The sequence below is a fragment of the Eumetopias jubatus genome, unplaced genomic scaffold (assembly GCF_037043125.1).
Source record: "Eumetopias jubatus isolate StellerSeaLion01/CBP00866 unplaced genomic scaffold, mEumJub1_p1.0 scaffold_10, whole genome shotgun sequence".
NCBI classification, from domain to species: domain Eukaryota; kingdom Metazoa; phylum Chordata; class Mammalia; order Carnivora; family Otariidae; genus Eumetopias; species Eumetopias jubatus.
Genome location: NW_028274816.1, coordinates 86,755,218 through 86,775,262, shown reverse-complemented (window position 1 = coordinate 86,775,262; position 20,045 = coordinate 86,755,218). Strand labels below are relative to the sequence as shown.

At 45.8% G+C, this 20,045-nt stretch overlaps 1 protein-coding gene across 2 annotated transcripts in view; it reads left to right on the top strand.

Moving 5' to 3' along the window:
* The window catches only part of NUP85 (nucleoporin 85), a 42,495-nt gene that overhangs the window by 18,238 nt on the left and 4,212 nt on the right, over positions 1 to 20,045 (top strand). For both annotated transcript variants that reach the window (XM_028112751.2, XM_028112750.2), the window contains exons 4-11: positions 773 to 843; positions 2,427 to 2,470; positions 4,163 to 4,232; positions 5,438 to 5,559; positions 8,935 to 9,069; positions 9,175 to 9,297; positions 9,709 to 9,840; positions 10,209 to 10,315. In XM_028112751.2, the coding sequence (XP_027968552.1) occupies positions 773 to 843; positions 2,427 to 2,470; positions 4,163 to 4,232; positions 5,438 to 5,559; positions 8,935 to 9,069; positions 9,175 to 9,297; positions 9,709 to 9,840; positions 10,209 to 10,315 (804 nt within the window). The remainder of the gene's footprint in view (positions 1 to 772; positions 844 to 2,426; positions 2,471 to 4,162; positions 4,233 to 5,437; positions 5,560 to 8,934; positions 9,070 to 9,174; positions 9,298 to 9,708; positions 9,841 to 10,208; positions 10,316 to 20,045) is intronic.

Here is a 20,045-nt window from a genome sequence, read left to right as displayed (position 1 = left end):
TAATATCTACATAACCATATTATTGTTACTTAAACCAGGAAACTTACATCAGTGCATTATGTTTCAAGACTTCATTTGAATTTCACCAGTTTTTCCAGTAAGGTCCTTTTTTCTCCTCTGCAACTCAGGTTGCATTTAGTTTTTTTTCCTTAGTCTCTTTAATGACCTTGACACTTCTGAAAAATATTGACCAATTATTTTGGTGGCTGTCCGTCCGTTTGGGTTTCTCCAGTGTTTTCTCATGATTGGAGAAAGGTTATGCATTTTTTTTTAAGGTTATTCATTTTTAGTAAGAATACCACAGGACTGGTATGGTGTGTCCTCAGTACGTCATATCATGGGGTTCACGATGTTGATGTTTTATACTGGTTTTGTTGACCTTGATCACTTGGTTAATGTGGTTTCTACTGGGTTTCTTCACTATAAAGTTACTGTCTTTCCCTTTGTAACTAGTAAGTATTTGGAGCAGAAACTTTGAGATTATGCAAATCCTATTTCTCCTTAAATTTTCAACGACTAGTTAGTGTGTCCATCAGTGGATCTCATCTGCAACAATTAACATCAGTATGGATTCATGGATATTTATTTTACCCCCGGGTTATCTCATATGTTACTTATTTTGATGCTCAAGTTGTTCCACCTTTGGCTGTTAGGAACTCCTTTAGGTTGATTCCTGTCTTTGAGCAAGCTCCTATCTTCTATTGAGAACCTGCTTGCTTTTTGTCACCACAAGATGCACCAGGCTTATCTTGTATGTCATTTCATTTTGTAGATTGGTCCGAGTGAGTAAGAACTACCGATCAGTCATCAGGGCATGTATGGAGGAAATGCACCAGGTTGCAAGTAAGGATTTTATGTGTGTACATGTGATAGTAATTTAAATGTTTATCTGGGTGTAGATACTGCAAGGTAGAATCTATTTGACTTTCCAGTTTAAAACTCTTACTTCCTGTCTTACATAATTCTTAATTTTTTGGCAATTTTTTTTTTAAAGATTTTATTTCTTTGAGAGAGAGAGAATGAGAGATAGAGAACATGAGAGGGAAGAGGGTCAGAGGGAGAAGCAGACTCTCTGCTGAGCAGGGAGCCCGATGTGGGACTCGATCCCAGGACTCAGGATCATGACCTGAGCCGAAGGCAGTCGCTTAACCAACTGAGCCACCCAGGCGCCCTGGCAGTTTTTTTTTTTTTTTTTAAGATTTTATTTATTTGACAGAGAGAGAGACAGCCAGAGAGGGAATACAAGCAGGGGGAGCGGGAGAGGGAGAAGTAGGCTTCCTGGATGCCAGGCTTGATCCCAGCACTCTGGGATCATGACCTGAGCCGAAGGCAGACACTTAATGACTGAGCCACCCAGGCGCCCCTTTTGGCAGTTTTCTTGGTATATTTTTCTTTCTTTTTTTTTAAATTTTTTAAAAGATTTATTTATTTGACAAAGAGAGACATAGCGAGAGAGGGAACACAAGAGGGGTGAGTGGGAGAGGGAGAAGCAAGCCTCTGGCGGAGCAGGGAGTACCATGTGGGACTTGATCCCAGAACCCTGGGATCATGACCTGAGCTGAAGGCAGACGCTTAACGACTGAGCCACCCAGGCACCCCTTGAGTACGTTTTTCAAGTTAGAGCATATTGAGTCTACAGGTGTGAGACTGAGGGCCAAATTAACAATCTTTGAAAATCACATTCTTGGTTCTTTAACCTTGGTGATCTTTTTCTTTCTTTCCTTCCTTCCTTCCTTCCTTTTTCTTTCTTAGATTTATTTATTTAGAGAGAGCATGTGTGAGTATTGAGGGAGGGGCAGAGGGCGAGAGAGTCTTAGACTCTGTGCTGATCACAGAGCCTGACTTGGAGCCTGATTTAAAGACCCTGAGATTATGACTGGAGCTGAAACCAAGAGTTGTTCACTTAACCGACTGTGCCACCCAAGCACCCCTAACCTTGGTGATTTAAAGTCACCATAAGCATGAGAGCCCTGTGACTGCTGGATGCTGAGTAGAGTCTTTTATAACCTGATGGTTTCTGTTTGCAGTTTGCAGTTGAAAGTGTCACTTGTAACTTGAAGGTGTTGGGTTTGCAAATCATTGATCTGCAACAAAAAGATACTAAGCATTTTTTAAAAATCTATAGTGAAGGGGTGCCTGGGTGGCTCAGTCAGTTAAGCATCCGACTCTTGGTTTCGGCTCAGGTCATGATCTCAGGGTTGTGAGATTAAGCCTTACATCGGGCTGAGTGTGAGCCTGCTTAAGACTCTTTCTTCCTCTGCTCCCAACCCCCCCCTCAATGTGCGCTCTTAAAAAATAAAAATCTGTAGTGAAAATGGGTGGTCATTAGCAGAAACAAAGGCATAAGCCAAAGAACCTGGTATATGAAGGTATAACTGTGAGACTAAAAGTTTCATTCCTCACTTAAAATGTTTGTGTGTTGTTAGTTGCTGCTAAAGATCCAGTCAGTGGTCGCCAGTTCAGCAGCCAGGTAAGGGGGCCACCTTTTTTGTCCAGCTGGTACCATTATGTCCTTCTGCGTCCTTAGCACACACCTAGGGTGACTTTACAATCATTATTTTTGTTGTTGTTTGTTTTGTTTTGTTTTATTTATTTTTATTTTTTTAAAGATTTTATTTATTTATTTGACAGAGACACAGCGAGAGAGAGAACACAAGCAGGGGGAGAGGGAGAAGCAGGCTCCCTGCTAAGCAGGGAGCCCGATATGGGGCTCGATCCCAGGACCCTGGGATCATGACCCGAGCCGGAGGCAGATGCTTAACGACTGAGCCACCCAGGCGCCCTTGTTTTGTTTTTTAAAGATTTGAGAGAGCGAGAGAGAGTCTGAGCAGGGGGAGGGCCAGAGGGAGGGGGGCAGAGAGAGAATCTCCAGCAGACTCCCAGCTGAACGGTGAGCCCGACGAGCTAGATGCAGGGCTTGATCCCACGACTCTAATATCATGACCTGATCTGAAATCAAGAGTCAGACACAACCTACCTGAGCCACCTAGGTGCTCCACAATCATTGTTTTTGCAGAAGTCTTTTCTTTCCAGCTAGACAGACAACTCTTTGGGGGTGGTAAGGATCATCTTGAACTTCCTGGTGTCCCCTTCAAGGCCATAGCACCATGGGAAGACAGGGGTGTGCTTGATAAGTATTTGTATGAGTGTCTAGTTTCTTTTTTTTTTCTATTTTATTTATTTATTTGAGAGAGAGATTGAGAGCATAAGCAGGGGGAGGGGCAAAGGAGAAATGGACTCCCCGCTGAGTAGGAAGTCTGATATGGGGCTCCATCCTAGGACCCTGGGATCATGACTGAGCCGAAGGCAGATGCTTAACTGAGCCACACGGGTGCCCTGAGTTTCCAGTTCTTATGGGAAATGTCAATCCTAACCACATTGTGTCACCTGAGATAGCTGAGCTTTTGGAATCACTAATTATTTTTATAAACTGTACTCAGCTCATGAACCCAGTATTTTTACTGAGTTGTTTACTTTAGTTGGAGCTGGAAGATGAGTGAAAGAATTCTCTTTATTCGGTAGAATGTTGACAGTGTTCAAACTTAGGAGTGAATAGGGACTAGTGCACTGTCTCTGGGGCGCTCTAGCGCAGTCAGCAAAGCATTTGTTTTCCCTTATGAATAAGATAGTCTGTGTTTGTGTGTGAAAGGATGATGGGGAAGAGGAGACTGCATATTCCTAAGGGCAGGGTCCAGACCTGATTTATTTTTGTGTCTTATATTGGGTTTGACTTTTAATAGACTTTCTTAAACTTTAGTCCCTTGAGTATCAACTTCACAATTTTTTCTGTATCTGTAGAATTTTTAATATTATTTACTGAATATTTTTCTAAGAATCATCTCCCATTTACTTAGAGCCTCTTTCTAAATCAAAATATTCATGAAGACCTTGGGCGTGATGAGCTAATTATATTCCTCTATAATGCACATTAAACTAAAACAAGAACCATTAAAATAAAAAAAAAATGTTAGTCTGCCTACCACCCCCTAAAATTCACTCACTGGCTTCCCTGTGGGAAACCCTGCCATAGGACTATTCAGTAATTGCTGAGTTAATAATGAATGACCGTCATATGATTCAAGCCCTGCTTCTTCATTCCTTTGCTCTAAGAGAAATGTCAGGAATGTTTTCAGTTAAAACTTTGTCTCCATTTCTTCCTTAGGTCTCCATTTTGTCAGCAATGGAGCTCATTTGGAACCTTTGTGAGATTCTTTTTATTGAAGTAGCCCCAGGTGAGCATGGAATCACCCCTTCACAACATCAAAGATGTCCCCCTGCCCTTTCCTCTGTCTTTCCTGCGTGTTGTGGTGAGCGAGCGTTTTATTGCCAAGGATGCTCTTTTCCTCACTTTTCATCAGTGTAACCAGCAGAAAGCTGTACATAACACCCAAGGAAGTTTGCCATTTTGTCAGATACTACAAAAAGTCAGAAAGAATGCCTTCTAAAAACCTAAGATGTTGGTCAGGTGACCCCTGAAAAACACCAGGAAAGCATACTGGACTAATGTGTGACAGGGGTGGTCAAGATTCATATGGTGGACTGGTCAAGCTTAAGAGTTTCTGGAAAGTCAGGGGAGAGGCATGGAATGGGTTCTCCCTCCCAGCCTCAGAAAGAACCAACTCTGTCCACTCCTTGATCTCAGACTTCTGGCCTTCAGAAATGTGCAATAATAAATGTTGGTTGTTTAGAATTAAAAATAAAAATTAAAAGAACGGAAAAATGTTTTAGGGATGTGAGGAGGGATTAGATGGTGGGAGGCAAAGTCACTGGGAGAATTCTGTCTACAGTGATTGGGGAGGGGGCTGCCCTACTTGTGAACTGTCCACTCTGAATTAGTCCCTGTTCTTGAACTGAATTGTGGTCAGTATGGTATCCTGGCATGAGCGGGCTCTCTCTGGAGGTGCTGCAGGCTTTTTTGCATTCTCTTGATGGTTTATGTTTGCTGTTATCCGTATGAGTGTTAATAATCTCTGTGCAGTCAGAGGTTTTTACTCATGCTCCCGCTAAAGCCCTGAGCAATGTGAAATTAAAATTAGTTGTTTCTATGTTTACCTCCTCCAGTGTATTTTGAGGGCTGTTGCTATGTTTTCTCATACCTAACGCCTAGTCAGTAGCAATCCCGAAGTGGCCATTCCTTACATAGCCATAGAGTACTGCATAGTCATGAAGAATTGGGGGTGGAGGGGGAGGGGAGATTCAGCCCTTTCTAAAATTCATGAAAGGTGGAGCTGCCTGGCTCAGAGGAACTATTCGTAAAGGTCCATTTGCTAGTCCAGGTATTTATCCAGGACCATATGGGTGCCCACCTAAGTGGGATAAACTACTTCCTACATAGTCATCTTGTTTGCCCTACATTTTCTGTCTATACATTGGGAAAGTGGAATTTGCTGTGGATAAAACTGAGGTTTTTGTGTGTAACAAGAGTCTTTCCTCCCAGCTGGCCCTCTCCTTCTTCACCTCCTTGACTGGGTCCGACTGCATGTGTGTGAAGTGGACAGTTTGTTGGCAGATGTCCTGGGCAGTGAGAATCCAAGCAAACATGAGAGCTTCTGGAAGTTGGTAAGCATCTCCTGCAGGCCGGGCCTTCCTGCCTTCTACCTCATGGTCTGTTTTTCCCAGTGCTTGCAGGCGGGCCTGAGGATTGCCTGCTGAGCCTGCTCATTCTCAGACTGGCTCCTTGGTTCTGATTATGGAGATGCTCTTAGATCTTTTCTTCCCCGCTCCACAGGAGAGTTTAGAACTAAGTTGTTTTGTAAGAAAAGTAATGCTTTGTAGACTTTCCAGTGAGCAGGGACGTTTAATTTCTTTGTGAATCTAAGGAAGAGAAGACGTGATAAAACTGTTTGATAGAAGCTGGAGGGGGTAGGAGATTAAATGAGCAGGAGGGGTTTTGAGGTGATAGAAATGTTCTAAAACTGGATTGTAGTGATGGTGCACAACTCTGTAAACTTACTACTTAAATAGATGAATGTTTATAGTGTATAAACTATAGCTCAATATAGCTATTAAAAAGACTGATGATCCTGAAGTCATTTTGGATTATCCGTTTGGGAAGTCAGCATGTGTATTGGGGTTGTGTGTGTGGGTGGGTAGATATGTATGTATTCTGTGCCTACTGACCTGTGACCCAATTGGTAGGGACTGGGGAGAAGAGTGCTAGTTGACCTGAATAATGGAAAGTTGATTAAACTTATAAAATCTGGAATTCCAGTAAAGAATTGTTGCCTTTGATGCTATTTCTGGGCCTTTTGTTGCTGGGAGATCTGTGCAAGTGAGGGGAGAGCCTTTGTTCAGGAAGTATTGGGCCCAGATTTTGAGTCTCTGATTCATTCACTGAGTATTTATCGAGCGCTCCTGTTTGCAAGGCAGTGAGGAAACAATCGTGACCAAAGTGGGCAAAGAAGTTTACTTCCTGGGTGGGGAGACAGGAAATAAATACAGCAACAAGTAAAATATGTAGCATGCCTAACAGGGAAGCACTGTGGTATGGAGAGCAGTAAAGCCAAGCTGGGGAATTGGCAATTCTAGAGCTGGGGAATCAAGGAAGGCCTCCCTCATGAGGCGATGTGGGGGGTGGGGTACTGGGCCAAAGGAGGGGAAAGAGTGTTGCAGACAGTGAGACCTGCAAACGCCCTCACCTGGAGGCTCAGTGGGATCAGGAGCAGTGTGAGCAAGGGCAGGAGTTGGAGACGTAAGGGCAGAGAGTCACAGGGTCAGATTGGAGGGGTCCCTGGACTGTCCTAAGGACTTGGAGAGAGGCGGTAGAGCAGAGTGGTGAGAACATGGTCTGCGGTGCCACATTGCCAGAGTTAGCATCCCAGCTCTGCCTCTTTCTAGCTGTGAGGTCTTAAATGTGTTAACAGCCTTTAGTTTCTTCTTCTGTACAGTGCAGGTAATAATAAGATTATGTTTGCAATTATGTTATGATTAGGGCGCTTGGGTGGCTTAGTCATTTAAGCCTGATTTCAGCTCAGATCATGATCTCGGGGTCCTGGAATCAAGTCTCACGTCAGGTCCCCCCACTCCTGCTCCTCCCTCTCCTTCTGCCCCTCGCCCCACTCGTGCTCTCTCTCAAATAAATGAAGTCTTGAAAAAAAATTATGATTAAAGGACATAAATGTGTGTAAGCTAGTTGATGGACACAACCCCTGAATCAAATGGGGTGAGGGGGCATTGGAGAGCTGAGCATTCACGCTGTGGTCGGATGTAGGTTTTCAAGGCTCTCTGGCTGCCCTACCAAGGATGGAGCAAGGGTGGAAGCAGAGACCAGTCTAGAGGCTATGGTACTAAACCAGGCAAAGATATTGGTGACTTGGACAAGGATGGGTGCCGAACAGAGGAGGTGGTGAAAAGTGATTAGATTCTGGATGCAGTTTAAGGATACTGTTGATGGGATTGGCTAATAGATTAGATGTGCATTTGTAAGAAATAGCAGAATGTGGGAAGATCAGGTTGGTGAGTTGGAGGCAGCCGGGTGTTTACTTTTAGACATGCTACGTTTTTTTTTTTTTTTTTTTAAGATTTTATTTATTTGAGAGAGAGAATGAGATAGAGAGCATGAGAGGGGAGAGGGTCAGAGGGAGAAGCAGACTCCCCACCGAGCAGGGAGCCCGATGCGGGACCCGATCCCGGGACTCCAGGATCATGACCTGAGCCGAAGGCAGTCGCTTAACCAACTGAGCCACCCAGGCGCCCTAGACATGCTACGTTTAAGATGCCCATGAGGTCCAAGTCGTGACACTGTCTTGGCAGTAAGGTGTACAAGTCTGGAATCCAGAGAAGGAAGTGCAGGCTAGAGAGAAATTGGGGATTTGTCAGCATATATATCTTTGGCTTTTTTGAGCATGACTTAGTATGGGAAGATGTTACTTTGTATGTTTTACGTATTTGTTAGTGTGTATATACTATTGGTTGTCATTATTCATGACAGTTAAGGTCTATAAAGTTGTCTGAAACACTGTATTACTGATTACTGTAATACAGGATTCTTCCAGCCTCTGATCCCATTTTTGTCAGTTGATCAGTATATAACTTTGTTTTATGTATGGTTTTGCTTAAAGACACCTTATTTAATATATACTGTTGACTCATTAACATTGATCTCATGGCCAACAACACTGTAGTGCATGCCTGAATGAAGCTTATCTAACACACATTTTTCTCCCTGTGGGCCATCATCCCTTCTTAGCACTTAGCACTTAGTATAGCACTTCAGCACTATGCTTGGGGCTCAGCAAAAAGCACCACAATACAAAAAAAGTGGCACTAGGTAGATCCTGAAAAAGACATTTGTTTAGCGTGAGAGTTGATACAAGAAGGTAGAGCGCCCCACCTTGTTCAACCTCAGCTGGGAATGTGCACATCAAGTGACTCAGTTTTTGCCACTCTGGACATGTCCACAAGTAATGGTGAAAGTACCTCACGTATTGATTTTGGGGTTACAAATAAATGTTAACAAGTAGGCAAATTCACAAATACGGAATCCTGAATGAAGAGGATTGACTATTTATATTGAGTGTATGTGTGTGTATGTATATTTATTTGAACTGAACCTTTTACGAACCAATCTTTACTTGATGTACTATGTCATTTTCTGTTTTCTGTTTCATTCATTCATTTATTGTGTAAATTCTACATCCAGTGTGGGGCTTGAACTCATGACCCTGAGATTAAGAGGTGCATGCTCTACCGACTGATCTAGCCAGGCATCCCCATTTCATTTATTTTTTAAAAAGTTGGTTGCAATCTGTAATGGGTTACAACATGGAGTTTGAAAAGCATGGTCCAGGTTAAAACCCTTAGACTAGATGACTTCGATTACTGCTGGAGGGAAGGAACCATCACACTTCCATAAGTCTAGGAAGCCCAAGTGTGGATTGAAGAGACTGGCTTCTGGGCCTCTGTGAATGTTCATGCTCTTGTGTGTCCTCCCAGGTGACCATCTTGGTACTACAGGGCCGGCTGGACGAGGCTCGGCAGATGCTCTCCAAGGAAGCCGACGCCAGCCCCTCCTCTGCAGGCATGTGCCGAATCCTAGGGGACCTGATGAGGACAATGCCCGTTCTCAGTGTATGTGGGAGCAGCCCTGCTCTGCTGGGTCACAAGAGAGGGGTTCGTTCATTAAGCACAAGAGGTTTCTGTGGCAATGGCATCTCACTGTGTCTTTCCCCTTAGCCTGGTAACACCCAGACGCTGACAGAGCTGGAGCTCAAGTGGCAGCACTGGCATGAGGAATGTGAGCGTCACCTCCAGGACAGCACTTTTGCTGCCAGTCCTCACCTGGAGTCTCTCTGCAAGGTCTGTGGAAAGGAAGTCTAGGTTGGGGTCCAAGTTGGGGCTGTGACATCCAACACAGCAACAGCGGGAACATGATCCTCTTTGGACAAGGCTATCCATCAGCTCTGCCAGGAAGGAAGGGCTTTCAGATCAGATGCTCTAGTTGAGATCGGGAGAGGTTTTTTTGCTTTATTGTTTAGATTTTATTTATTTGAGAGAGAGCATGCACGAGAGAGCATGAGTGGCAGGGGGTGAGAAGCAGGCTTCTCGTGGAGCAGAGAGCCCGATGCAGGCCTCAGTCCTAGGACCTCAGGATCATGACCTGAGCCAAAGGCAGGCGCTTCACCGACTGAGCTACCCAGGCACCCTGAGATCAGGAGAGTTAACAGAGAAGTTGGCTCTGGAACTGAGGGAAAATATTTCTTTCCTTAGATCATGCTGGGGGATGAAGCTGCCTTGTTGGAGCAGAAGGAACTTCTGAATAACTGGTATCATTTCCTAGTGACCCGGCTCCTGTACTCTCATCCCACAGTAAAACCCATTGACCTGCATCTCTATGCCCAGGTGAGCCTGAACTCCCAAGGGATGGTGGTGGGGAGTAGGAATCCTGCGGGCTAAGTCATTTTCAGTGTGCGGCCTCTTTGAGTTGAACCTCCCTGGAGAACAGGAAGGGTCTTCCCTTTGCCCCTCCCCCCTCCTTTTAAGTTTATTTTTTTTTTAGTAATCTCTACCCCAAACGTGGGGCTCAAACTCAAGACTCTAGAGATCATGAGTCGCACGTTTTTCCAGCGAGCCAGCCAGGTGCCCTTTGTTTGGCCCTTTTTGAAGGACCCCATCACCCTTCTCCAGGGTTCCCTACACAGCAGCCCTGCCTTGCCCCCTTGAGTCTCTGCTTCTGTCTGGGAATTGAGTGGGTCACCACCTTTCCACAGTCCAGCCTTGACCTGTTTTTGGGAGGTGAGAGCAGCCCAGAACCCCTGGACAACATCTTGTTGGCAGCCTTTGAGTTTGACATCCACCAAGTGATCAAGGAATGCAGGTAGGAGTTCTGCGCCACCACCTTTTCTGTCTTTATGTGTACAGCTCAGTGACACAAAGTATAGTCAGAATGTTTTGCAACCGTCACCACCATCCTTTCTTAGAATGTCTTCTTCCTTCTTACTGGTGTCTTAACTTTCTTCCCACACACATGCTGCCCTCCTGAGCCACATGGAGGTAGATAATGGCTTCTCTCTGGACAAGCTTGGGGACCTTCCTGAGGCTTGAGGGCTACTGTATTTATAACAGTTTTCATTTCAGGGATGTTTACTTAAACAACGTTGTAGTAAATTACTTTGATATTTATTTATTTGTTTATTTTTTAAAGATTTTATTTATTTGAGAGAGAGAATGAGAGAGAGAGAGAGAGAGAGCACAAGAGGGGGGAGCAGGAGAGGGAGAAGCAGACTCCCCGCTGAGCAGGGAGCCCGATGTGGGAATTGATCCCGAGACTCCAGGATCATGACCTGAGCCGAAGGCAGTCGCTTAACCAACTGAGCCACCCAGGCGCCCTACTTTGATATTTAAAATCCAGAAAAAGCCAGTAAGCCTATTTCTTGGAACTTGATGTTTATGCAAACTGCCTTAAGGGAGAGCACTTCTCAGTAGTCTCACTCTCTAGTGAGCCACGGCCTGCTACCCCAACAGGCTCCAGGCTGAGTCTGTTTAGAGCAGGGATTCTACACCACCCCTCTCCTCAAAAGGGTGTCTTGTCAGTGCATTGAACCTTCAGCAAGGCAGGAAAGGGAGTGTCAGACATAATGAATCAAAGGTACAGCTTGTCAGGAATTTCCGTATATAGTAAATCAGACACAGTTTGGCTTCCCTTGTGCAGCCCGGACAAGTGGGTATTGCATTGAAGACTCCTGGAAGGGAGACTGTTGGGAACTACAGCAGATGGCCTTACTCAGTATAAAATTCACTGACCTCTACTGGATCTTTTTCAGTAGATCTGGGCAATGGGAAGGGATCCCCTCCTGCTATGCTCTTCCTGTTTGAGCCAGAACAAAGCCAGAGCTTGAAGAAAATGGTGCTAGATTTGGAGAAAGAAAACCAGGTTTTGTGTCCGTATTCTTTTCACAGACGTGTAGCTGGAGCTGGAACATGACTTACGGAATCCAGCTGGTGGGGGCTGGGGTATCTGCACAGAGTGGTTAGTGAGAGTAACTTACAAAGGTGCACACACACTGTCCCGCATGGCATCGCATGGGGCTCCCTGCTCAGCGGGGAGTCTGCTTCTCCCTCTGACCCTCCCCCCTCTCATGTGCTCTCTCTCTCTCATTCTCTCTCTGAAATAAATAAATAAAATCTTTAAAAAACAAACAAAAAAACAAAGGTGCACACACACATGTTGTTATTTGGCTTTGTCATTATCTCTGCCTATAATTCGAAGTAATGGGCATTCCTAAATATACTGTCTGTTAGAGCAGTGGGTTATTTCCACCAGGGCTTCCTTCATAAGCCACGTCTGAATTTTTGGAAACAAATCAGATTTGAGCAAAACCAGGAGGAGGGATAACAAAAGGGGAAAGCACACTGTTCTCTGTAGTGACAGTAGAAAAAAGAGAGGGGTGCCAGTGAAGAAGAGTGGCTTTCATGAATGCCACAGAAAATGGCATCACCCTCCTGCCAGTCACACATAAGGAAGGATCAGACTCTCAGTCCCTTAGTCTGGGCATTTCTTTGTCCTGGCAAGCAGGAAAGGGTCTAAAGTATTTCTGTTCCTATAAATTTTGGAGCTTGGGTTTTTTTTCTTTCTTTTTTTAAAGATTTTATTTATTTATTTGACACCACGAGCAGGAACACAAGCAGGGGGAGTGGGAGAGGGAGAAGCAGGCTTCCCGCCGAGCAGGGAGCCCGATGTGGGGCTTGATCCCAGGACCCTGGGATCATGACCTGAGCCGAAGGCAGACGCCTAACGACTGAGCCACCCAGGTGCCCCAGAGCTTGGGTTTTCTGATCAGGAAGCTACTTCCTACTCTGTTTTGAAAGTGGTACCATAATGCAAGTCCTGGGACCTTATCTCAGGTATTGGAGGAAAGGCTGAAGTATTTTCAGAGAGAGTAGCAGAGTTTTAGAAATGTGCCCTCCTGGATGGGGAAGGATTGGATTTGAGGTCTTGTGAGCACTTGGTTTCTCCTGAGTTACAGTCAGACCCAAGCTAGGTTCCTGGGAAAGTGGTGAACATCTGGAATTGGGCCAGTGGGCTGGTGGTGTAGGGAAGTCTTGTTGCTTTCTTTGGGTGTGATGTCAACTGGGTTCATGACTACCCTGTAAAGGGGAATGAGGGGAATACTTTTTAAAGGTGCTAAAAGGGAGGTGTTTTTTTTTTTTTAAGATTTTGTGTGTTTGACAGCACAAGCAGGGCAGTGGCAGGCAGGGTGAGAAGCAGGCTCCCCACTGAACAAGGAGCCCAGGGTGGGACTTGATCCCAGGACCCTGGGATCATGACCTGAGCCGAAGGCAGAAGCCCAACCCACTGAGCCACCCAGGCACCCTAGAAGGGAGATTTCTAAATGGGCACCTGATGATCCCCATGTTAAGTCAGCCAGACCCTTTGGGGCAGAAAGGGCAGTGAAGCGTTCTGAAGTAGAGCATATGCCATAGTTCATCAACCCCTGCTGAAGGGCCACATGTTTGCCTGTTACCTCCACAGCTGAAAGGAGAAGTCGGCAATCCAAGTGCTCATCTTACCTCCCCCTCACCCCCCCCACCCCCCCCGAACCTTACAGCTTCCTCTAAAAGCCAGTTCTGTGCTCTCTGGCAAAAGGAGACAGGGAGCTGGCACACATTCACTGAGAGCTGAGCAACATGGCAGTTTTCTGGTGCCCTTAAGGTCCTCCCAAAATAATGAACCAGAAGGAAACAGGCTTCCTTCAAAAACTAAGAGGTCCACTATGTTTTCCTAAATCTAGAATTTTCTTGCTGGAACTTTGGCCTGGCCCATAACTTTGGCTGCTGCGGGGCGCAGACAGACCTTCACACAGCATTTGCAGAAGAAGGCCCACAGCCACCCGAGCTCAGCTAGGCAGTGGTTGCTGTAGAGCCACCGAAGCGAGAGAGGAGTTGGGGTGAGGGGGCAGCAGTGGCTCCAGTGCAGGGCAGACAGTCCGTTGGAGAGCTATAGTCCTCTGGGTAGGACTTTCACCCTGCTGGTCTCCCCAGCTCCAGAGTTCTCTCTTTTCTGTCAGAGGCCATCCCAGAGCTGTTAATTGAGCCTTCCTTAAACATCTTTGAATGATGGGGCTGTTTGCCTGGCTTATGTAGAGCTTGCTTTTGGGGTTGTCCATCGTAGTGTGTGAAGCTCCAAAATTTGTTGAGATTTATCTAGCTCTGCAGGGAGGGCGTATAGGCCTTGTTCAGCATAAGCTTGTCTTGGTCACTCGAGCTGTGTCATTAGCTCTCTGCCTTCAGTGGTCGCTGCCCTGCAGCCTTGGAGGCTGCTGTATCCCCTTAGGGAGGTGTTCGAGGGCTGCGAGACTGGGGCGTGCTGTCACTGGCTGGCTATCTCGCCGTAACCGTCAGCATCAGTCTGAGTAACAGCAGCTGTGTAGGCCAGATGTCGTGGAACCCCTTAAGAGAGGACCTTATATCAGATTGGAAGGTGAGGAAAAAATTCTTGAAGGAGGCTCCATTCAAGTTGAGTCCTGAAAAGTTCAGCAAAGAACATCAGAAAAGATCATTTTGGGCAGAGAGAAAAGCATGGGGAAAGGCACAGGCAGGAAAGAAAGAAGGCCTGTTACCTGCTGAAGGAACTGCCAACATCTCTTGGAGCTGAAAGACTAAGGGAGGGCTTGAGGTGACAGATCAGAAAGGAGTCAGATTAACAAGGACCAGAAGCCTGTGTGACTCAGACTGTGTATCTTACATCCTCTCTATCCACTCATCAGTCGATGGACATCTGGGCTCTTTCCATAGTTTAGCTGTTGTAGATAAGGCTGCAATAAACATTGGGATGCAGGTACCCCTTTGAATTAGTATTTTTGTATCCCTTGGGTAAATACTTAGTGGTGCAATTGCTGGGTCATAGGGTAGTTGTATTTTTTTTTTTTTTTAAGATTTTATTTATTTATTTGACAGCGAGAGAGGGAACACAAGCAGGGGAAGTGGGAGAGGGAGAAGCAGGCTTCCCGCAGAGCAGGGAACCCGACGCGGGGCTCGATCCCAGGACCCTGGGATCATGACCTGAGCCGAAGGCAGACGCTTAACGACTGAGCCCCCCAGGCGCCCCGGGTAGTTGTATTTTTAACTTTTTTTTTTTTTTTTTGGTAAGTAAGCTCTATACCCGGTGTGGGGCTCGAACTTGAGACCCCAAGATCAAGAGTTGCGCACACTACCAACTAAGCCAGGCGCCCCTTCTATTTTTAACTTTCTGAGAAACCTCCATACTGTTTTCCACAGTGGCTGCACCAGTTTGCATCCCCACCAACGGTGCACGAGGAGTCCCCGTTCCCCACATCCTTGCCAACATCTGTCATTTGTGTTGTTGAGTTTAGCTGTTGTGACAGGTGTGAGCTGATAGCTCATTGTGGTTTTGATTTGCCAGTGTTTTCAGTGTTAAACCATATTTTCCTGCTCTCTGTCCCGGCAGCTTCCCCTCACAAGGCCCTTAGTGAGCTGGCCTGTGCTTACCTTGAAGTTTGAGTCACACGACTTCATTCTGAAGTAGGAGCAAGACGGGGTTTCTACCGCAGGGCCTTTACACTGGCTGTTGCCCCCGTTTTGGGAGGGCTCCTTGTCCTTGTCGTCCTGTGTCCTCCCCTCCTCCTCCAGCCCTCTGTTCAAATAACTACTCCCTTTTGATTCATTTTCTATGTGGAGCTTATTCTAGGAGAGTGGACTGTGTATGTGGGAAGGCAACTTGTTTTTATGTCTTGTAGCTTTATTTTTTTTCTTTTTTTAAAGCTTATTTATTTGAGAGAGAGAGAGAGCAGAGTGCGTGAGAACACGAGTGGAGGGGAGAGGGAGAGGGAGAAGCAGGGAGCCTGATGCGGGGCTCAGTCCCAGGACCCTGGGGTCATGACCTGAGCCGAAGACAGACGCTTAATCGACTGAGCCACCCAGGCGCCCTAGATCTTGTAGGCTTATATTTGCTCACCTTATTTAATATTTTTCTCTAGGACCAGCCATTTTTTTTAAAGCTTTTCTTTATTAGTTTAGAATGCACGTGCCTGAGAGCAGGGGGAGGGGCAGAGGGAGAAGGAGAGAGAATCTCAAGCAGACTCCTTGCTGAGTGTGGAGCTTGATGGGATCAATCCCACGACCCTGAGATCATGACCTGAGCCAAAATCAAGAGTTGGATGCTTAACCAACTGATCCACCCAGGCGCCCCTTATCTGTTATTTTTGAATTTTTCATAACTTCAGTTTCTAAAGATGGCTTCAGAGTCTCAGAACACGGTACTGACCATCATAATTCCTCCACTTTGGCAATGAAGCTAAAGTTAAAACAGTAACTGACCAGTCACTGAGTAGCAGAACTGAATTTGAACCAATTTGCGGTGCTGCTAAAGCAGATCCATGGTGCTCAGTAAGCAGTTTAGTAGGAGACTAGTTATATGTTAACCTCAATCTCAGATTTGCTGATTTTTATATTTATAGAGTGCTATTCAAAGGAATCTTTTTTTGAAGATTTTATTTATCTGAGAGAGTGTAAGGGAGGGCACGAGTGGTGGGAGCACGAGCTGGGGGGGGTCAGTGGCAGAGGGAGAAGCAGACTCCCCGCCGAGCAGGGAGCCCGACGCGGGGCTCGATCCCAGGACCCCGGGATCATGACCTGAGCCGAAGGCAGACGCTTAACCACTGAGCCACCCAGGCACCCCTAAAGGAATCTTTTTAAAGCAATTTTATGTCCATTTTCTCATTTTCTTTTTAAAATAGTCCAGCAGCGCCTGGGTGGCTCAGCGTCTGGGATCGAGCCCCATGTTGGGCTTTGTCTGCTCAGCAGGTAGCCTGCTCCTCTCTCTCCCGCTGCCTGCCGCTCTGCCTGCTTGTTTGTTCTCTTTCTCTGTGTCAAATGGATGAACAAAATCTTAATAAATAAATAAATAAATAAATAATAAAACAGTCCAGGTAGGCAAAAGATAAAATTACTTAACATTTTCTAGATGAAGGGGTTAGAGAGGTAGGGACTGACTGAAACTGTGGTCTCAAGGACCATTTGTGGTACCTTTTTTTTTTTTTTTTTTTAAGATTTTATTTATTTGAGAGAGAAAAAGAGAGAGCATGAGAGGGAAGAGGGTCAGAGGGAGAAGCAGACTTCCTGCTGAGCAGGGAGCCCGATGCGGGGCTCGATCCCGGGACTCCAGGACCATGACCTGAGCCGAAGGCAGTCGCTTAACCAACTGAGCCACCCAGGTGCCCTGTGGTACCTTTTTTGTTAAACCACTGTCTCGTTGGTCATGATTCCAGAACCCTGGGATTGAGTCCCACATCAGGCTCCCTGCTCAGTGGAGAGTCTGCTTCTCCCTCTCCCTCTACCCCGCCCCCCTGCTTGCGCTCACTCTCTCAAAATCTTTTTTTTTTTAAGATTTTTATTTATTTGAGAGAGAGACTGTGATAGCGAGAGAGAGCACATGAGTAGGGAGGAGAGGGAGAAGCAGGTTCCCCAGTGAGCAGGGAGCCCGATGTGGGACTTGATCCCAGGACCCCGGGATTATGACCTGAGCCAAAGGCAGACACTTAACCGACAGAGCCACCCAGGCGCCCCTCAAAAAGAACCTTTAAAACAAAACAAAACAAAACACTGTCTAGGTAACCAAATGACAGTATTCCATTGAATTACTGATACACAAAGACCTATGATGAAATTAGAATAATTAAGAGCAACAACAGTATCCAGTGAGTTGGGGTTTGTTTAGGGGGCTGCCATAAAGAGATATCCTATTTATAGGGATTAAGGTCAGGAAGTAACACAGTAGAATTGCAAAATTAGGAAAGCCATAGCTAAAGGAAAACCTGGACCAATGAAGTATCTTTAAAAACCTGAGGGGCGCCTGGGTGGCTCGGTCATTGGGGGTCTGCCTTCGGCTCGGGTTGTGATCCCAGGGTCCTGGGATCAAGCCCCACATCAGGCTCCCTGCTCTGTGGGAAGCCTGCTTCTCTCTCTCCCACTCCCCGTGCTTGTGTTCCCTCTCGCTGTCTCTCTCTCTCTGTCAAATAAATAAATAAATCTTAAAATAAAAACTTGAGCATGATCAACTTTGTGTAGCACATAATGAACTTACAGAACTCTTAGTATTCGAGGATGATTGTAGAAATACGGGTGTTTTTGAAAATCGGCAGAGATAATTTATTTTTTTATTTTTAAAGATTAGTTGTTTGAGAGACAGAGTGAGCACACAAGCAGGGGGAGTGGCAGACTCCCCACTGTGCAGGGAGCCCGACTCTGGGCTCGATCCCAGGACCCTAAGATCATGACTGAGCTGAAATCAAGTGTCAGACACCTAACCGACTGAGCCACCCAGGTGCCCCAGTTTTCTTTTAAGTAATCTCTGTGCCTAATATGGGGCTTAAACTCATGGCTCTGAGATAAAGAGTCACATGCTCTACCAATTGAGCCAGACAGGCGCCCCAGCATACATAATTTTTTGAATGTCATAGATATACACAGTTATTAATAGTTTGAAAAAGGGGCACCTGGGTGGCTCAGTCATTGGGCATCTGCCTTCGGCTCGGGTCGTGATCCCAGGGTCCTGGGATCGAGCCCCACATCGGGCTCCCTGCTCAGCGGGAAGCCTGCTTCTCCCTCTCCCACTCCCCCTGCTTGTGTTCCCTCTCTCGCTGTGTCTCTCTCTGTCAAATAAATAAGTAAAATCTTAAAAAAAAAAAGTTTGAAAAAGCTAATCTTGAAAGTGAATGTTAGGCCAACAAGGACTTTCCCTAATGGTGGGATCCTGGAACAGATGGAGTATCTGAGGATCCATAGCCCTAAGAACAAGGCAGAAGTTTTATTAAATTAGAAAAAAAAAATTTAAGATTTTATTTATTTGACAGAGACACAGTGAGAGGGAACACAAGCAGGGGGAGTGGGAGAGGGAGAAGCAGGCTCCACACTGAGCAGGGAGCCCGATGTGGGGCTTGATCCCAGGACCCTGGGATCATGACCTGAGCCAAAGGCAGACACCTAATGACTGAGCCACCCAGGTGCCCCAAGGCAGAAGTTTTAAATATTTGTCCAGTAATTCAGTGTAAACCAATCCCTGGTCTTTTTATATCATGAAAGCAGAAATTTTTTTTTTAAATATTTTATTTATTTATTTGACAGAGCGAGAGCAGGAACACAAGCAGGGGGAATGGGAGAGGGAGAAGCAGGCCTCCCGCCGAGCAGGGAGCCCGATGTGTGTCTCGATCCCAGGACCCTGGGATCATGACCTGAGCCAAGGGCAGATGCCCAACCACTGAGCCACCCAGGCGCCCCGAAAGCAGAATTTCTTACCTTAATGCACAAGTACACCTCAAAACTGCCTGCCTTGACAAGTCTGCTTCTACTTTATTTGTGCTTGATTTTGTTACAGAAAGCAATCATTAAAATTTCCCTTACCCAAGATTTAAAAAAATAGTCAAATATTGGGGCACCTGGGTGGCGCAGTCAGTTAGGTGTCTGACTCTTGGTTTCAGCTCAGGCTGTGATTTCGGGGTTGTGAGATCAAGCCCCACATCGGCTCTGTGCTCAGCAGGGAGTCTGCTTGAGATTTTCTCCCTCTTGCCCTGCCCTCCCCACTCTGTATTCCCATGCTCTAGCTCTCTCTCTAAAATAAATAAATCTTTAAAAAAATAGTCAAGCATTATATACAAACAGGCCTATGCCAAGTAACAAATGGATAATATAACCGGAAATGATGTATGCACACTGACAAGGAGTGCATTGGTATACTTTGTACAAAACGGTGCTAGGGAGCTTACATAAAACTGATGATGTAAAATAGTGATTTCCAAGGCATTAGACACTAAGCGCCCTAGAAACTCTACTTCATTTTTTTTTAACAAGGGCCCCAGAAGATTTTTGTTTTTTAAGATTTTATTTGACAGAGAGAGAGTACAGGCAGGGGAAGCAGCAGAGGGAGAGGGAGAGGGAGCCCAATGCGTGGCCCAATCCCAAATCCTGACCTGAGCCAAAGGCAGTTGCTTAACCAACTGAGCCACCCAGGCGTCGCATGTTTTGTTTTGTTTTTAAGATTTTATTCATCCATTTGACATAGAAAGAGCCCAAGCAGGGGGAGGGGCAGGCAGAGGGAGAGGGAGAAGCTGACTCCCTGCAGAGCAGGGAGCCCTGCATGGGGCTTGATCCCAGGATCCCAGGATTGTGACCTGAGCCAAAGGCAGACGCTTAACTGAGCCACCCAGGCGCCCCTGAATTCCATGTTTCATCAAGATTCAGAAACCACCTGTCTTTTAGTCTTTTTCTTTTTTTAATTGTGTAGTGTTGATGTGTTAGTTTCAGGTTTCCAACATTTGATAAATTATGTACATTACAAAACACTAACCACCAGCAGTGCAGTTACCATGTGTTATCACATAAAGTTATATTATTGACTATATTCCCTGTGCTATACTTTTCATCCCCATGATCTGCTCATTTTATAACTGGAAGTTTGTACCTCTTCACTTAGTACTCTCATCCCATCCCCCCACCTCCCTCCCCTCTGGCAACCACCAGTTTGTTCTTGTGTTGGTAAGTGCGTTTCTTTTTATTCTTTTTCTTATACATTATTCTGTATCCACATTTTCTGC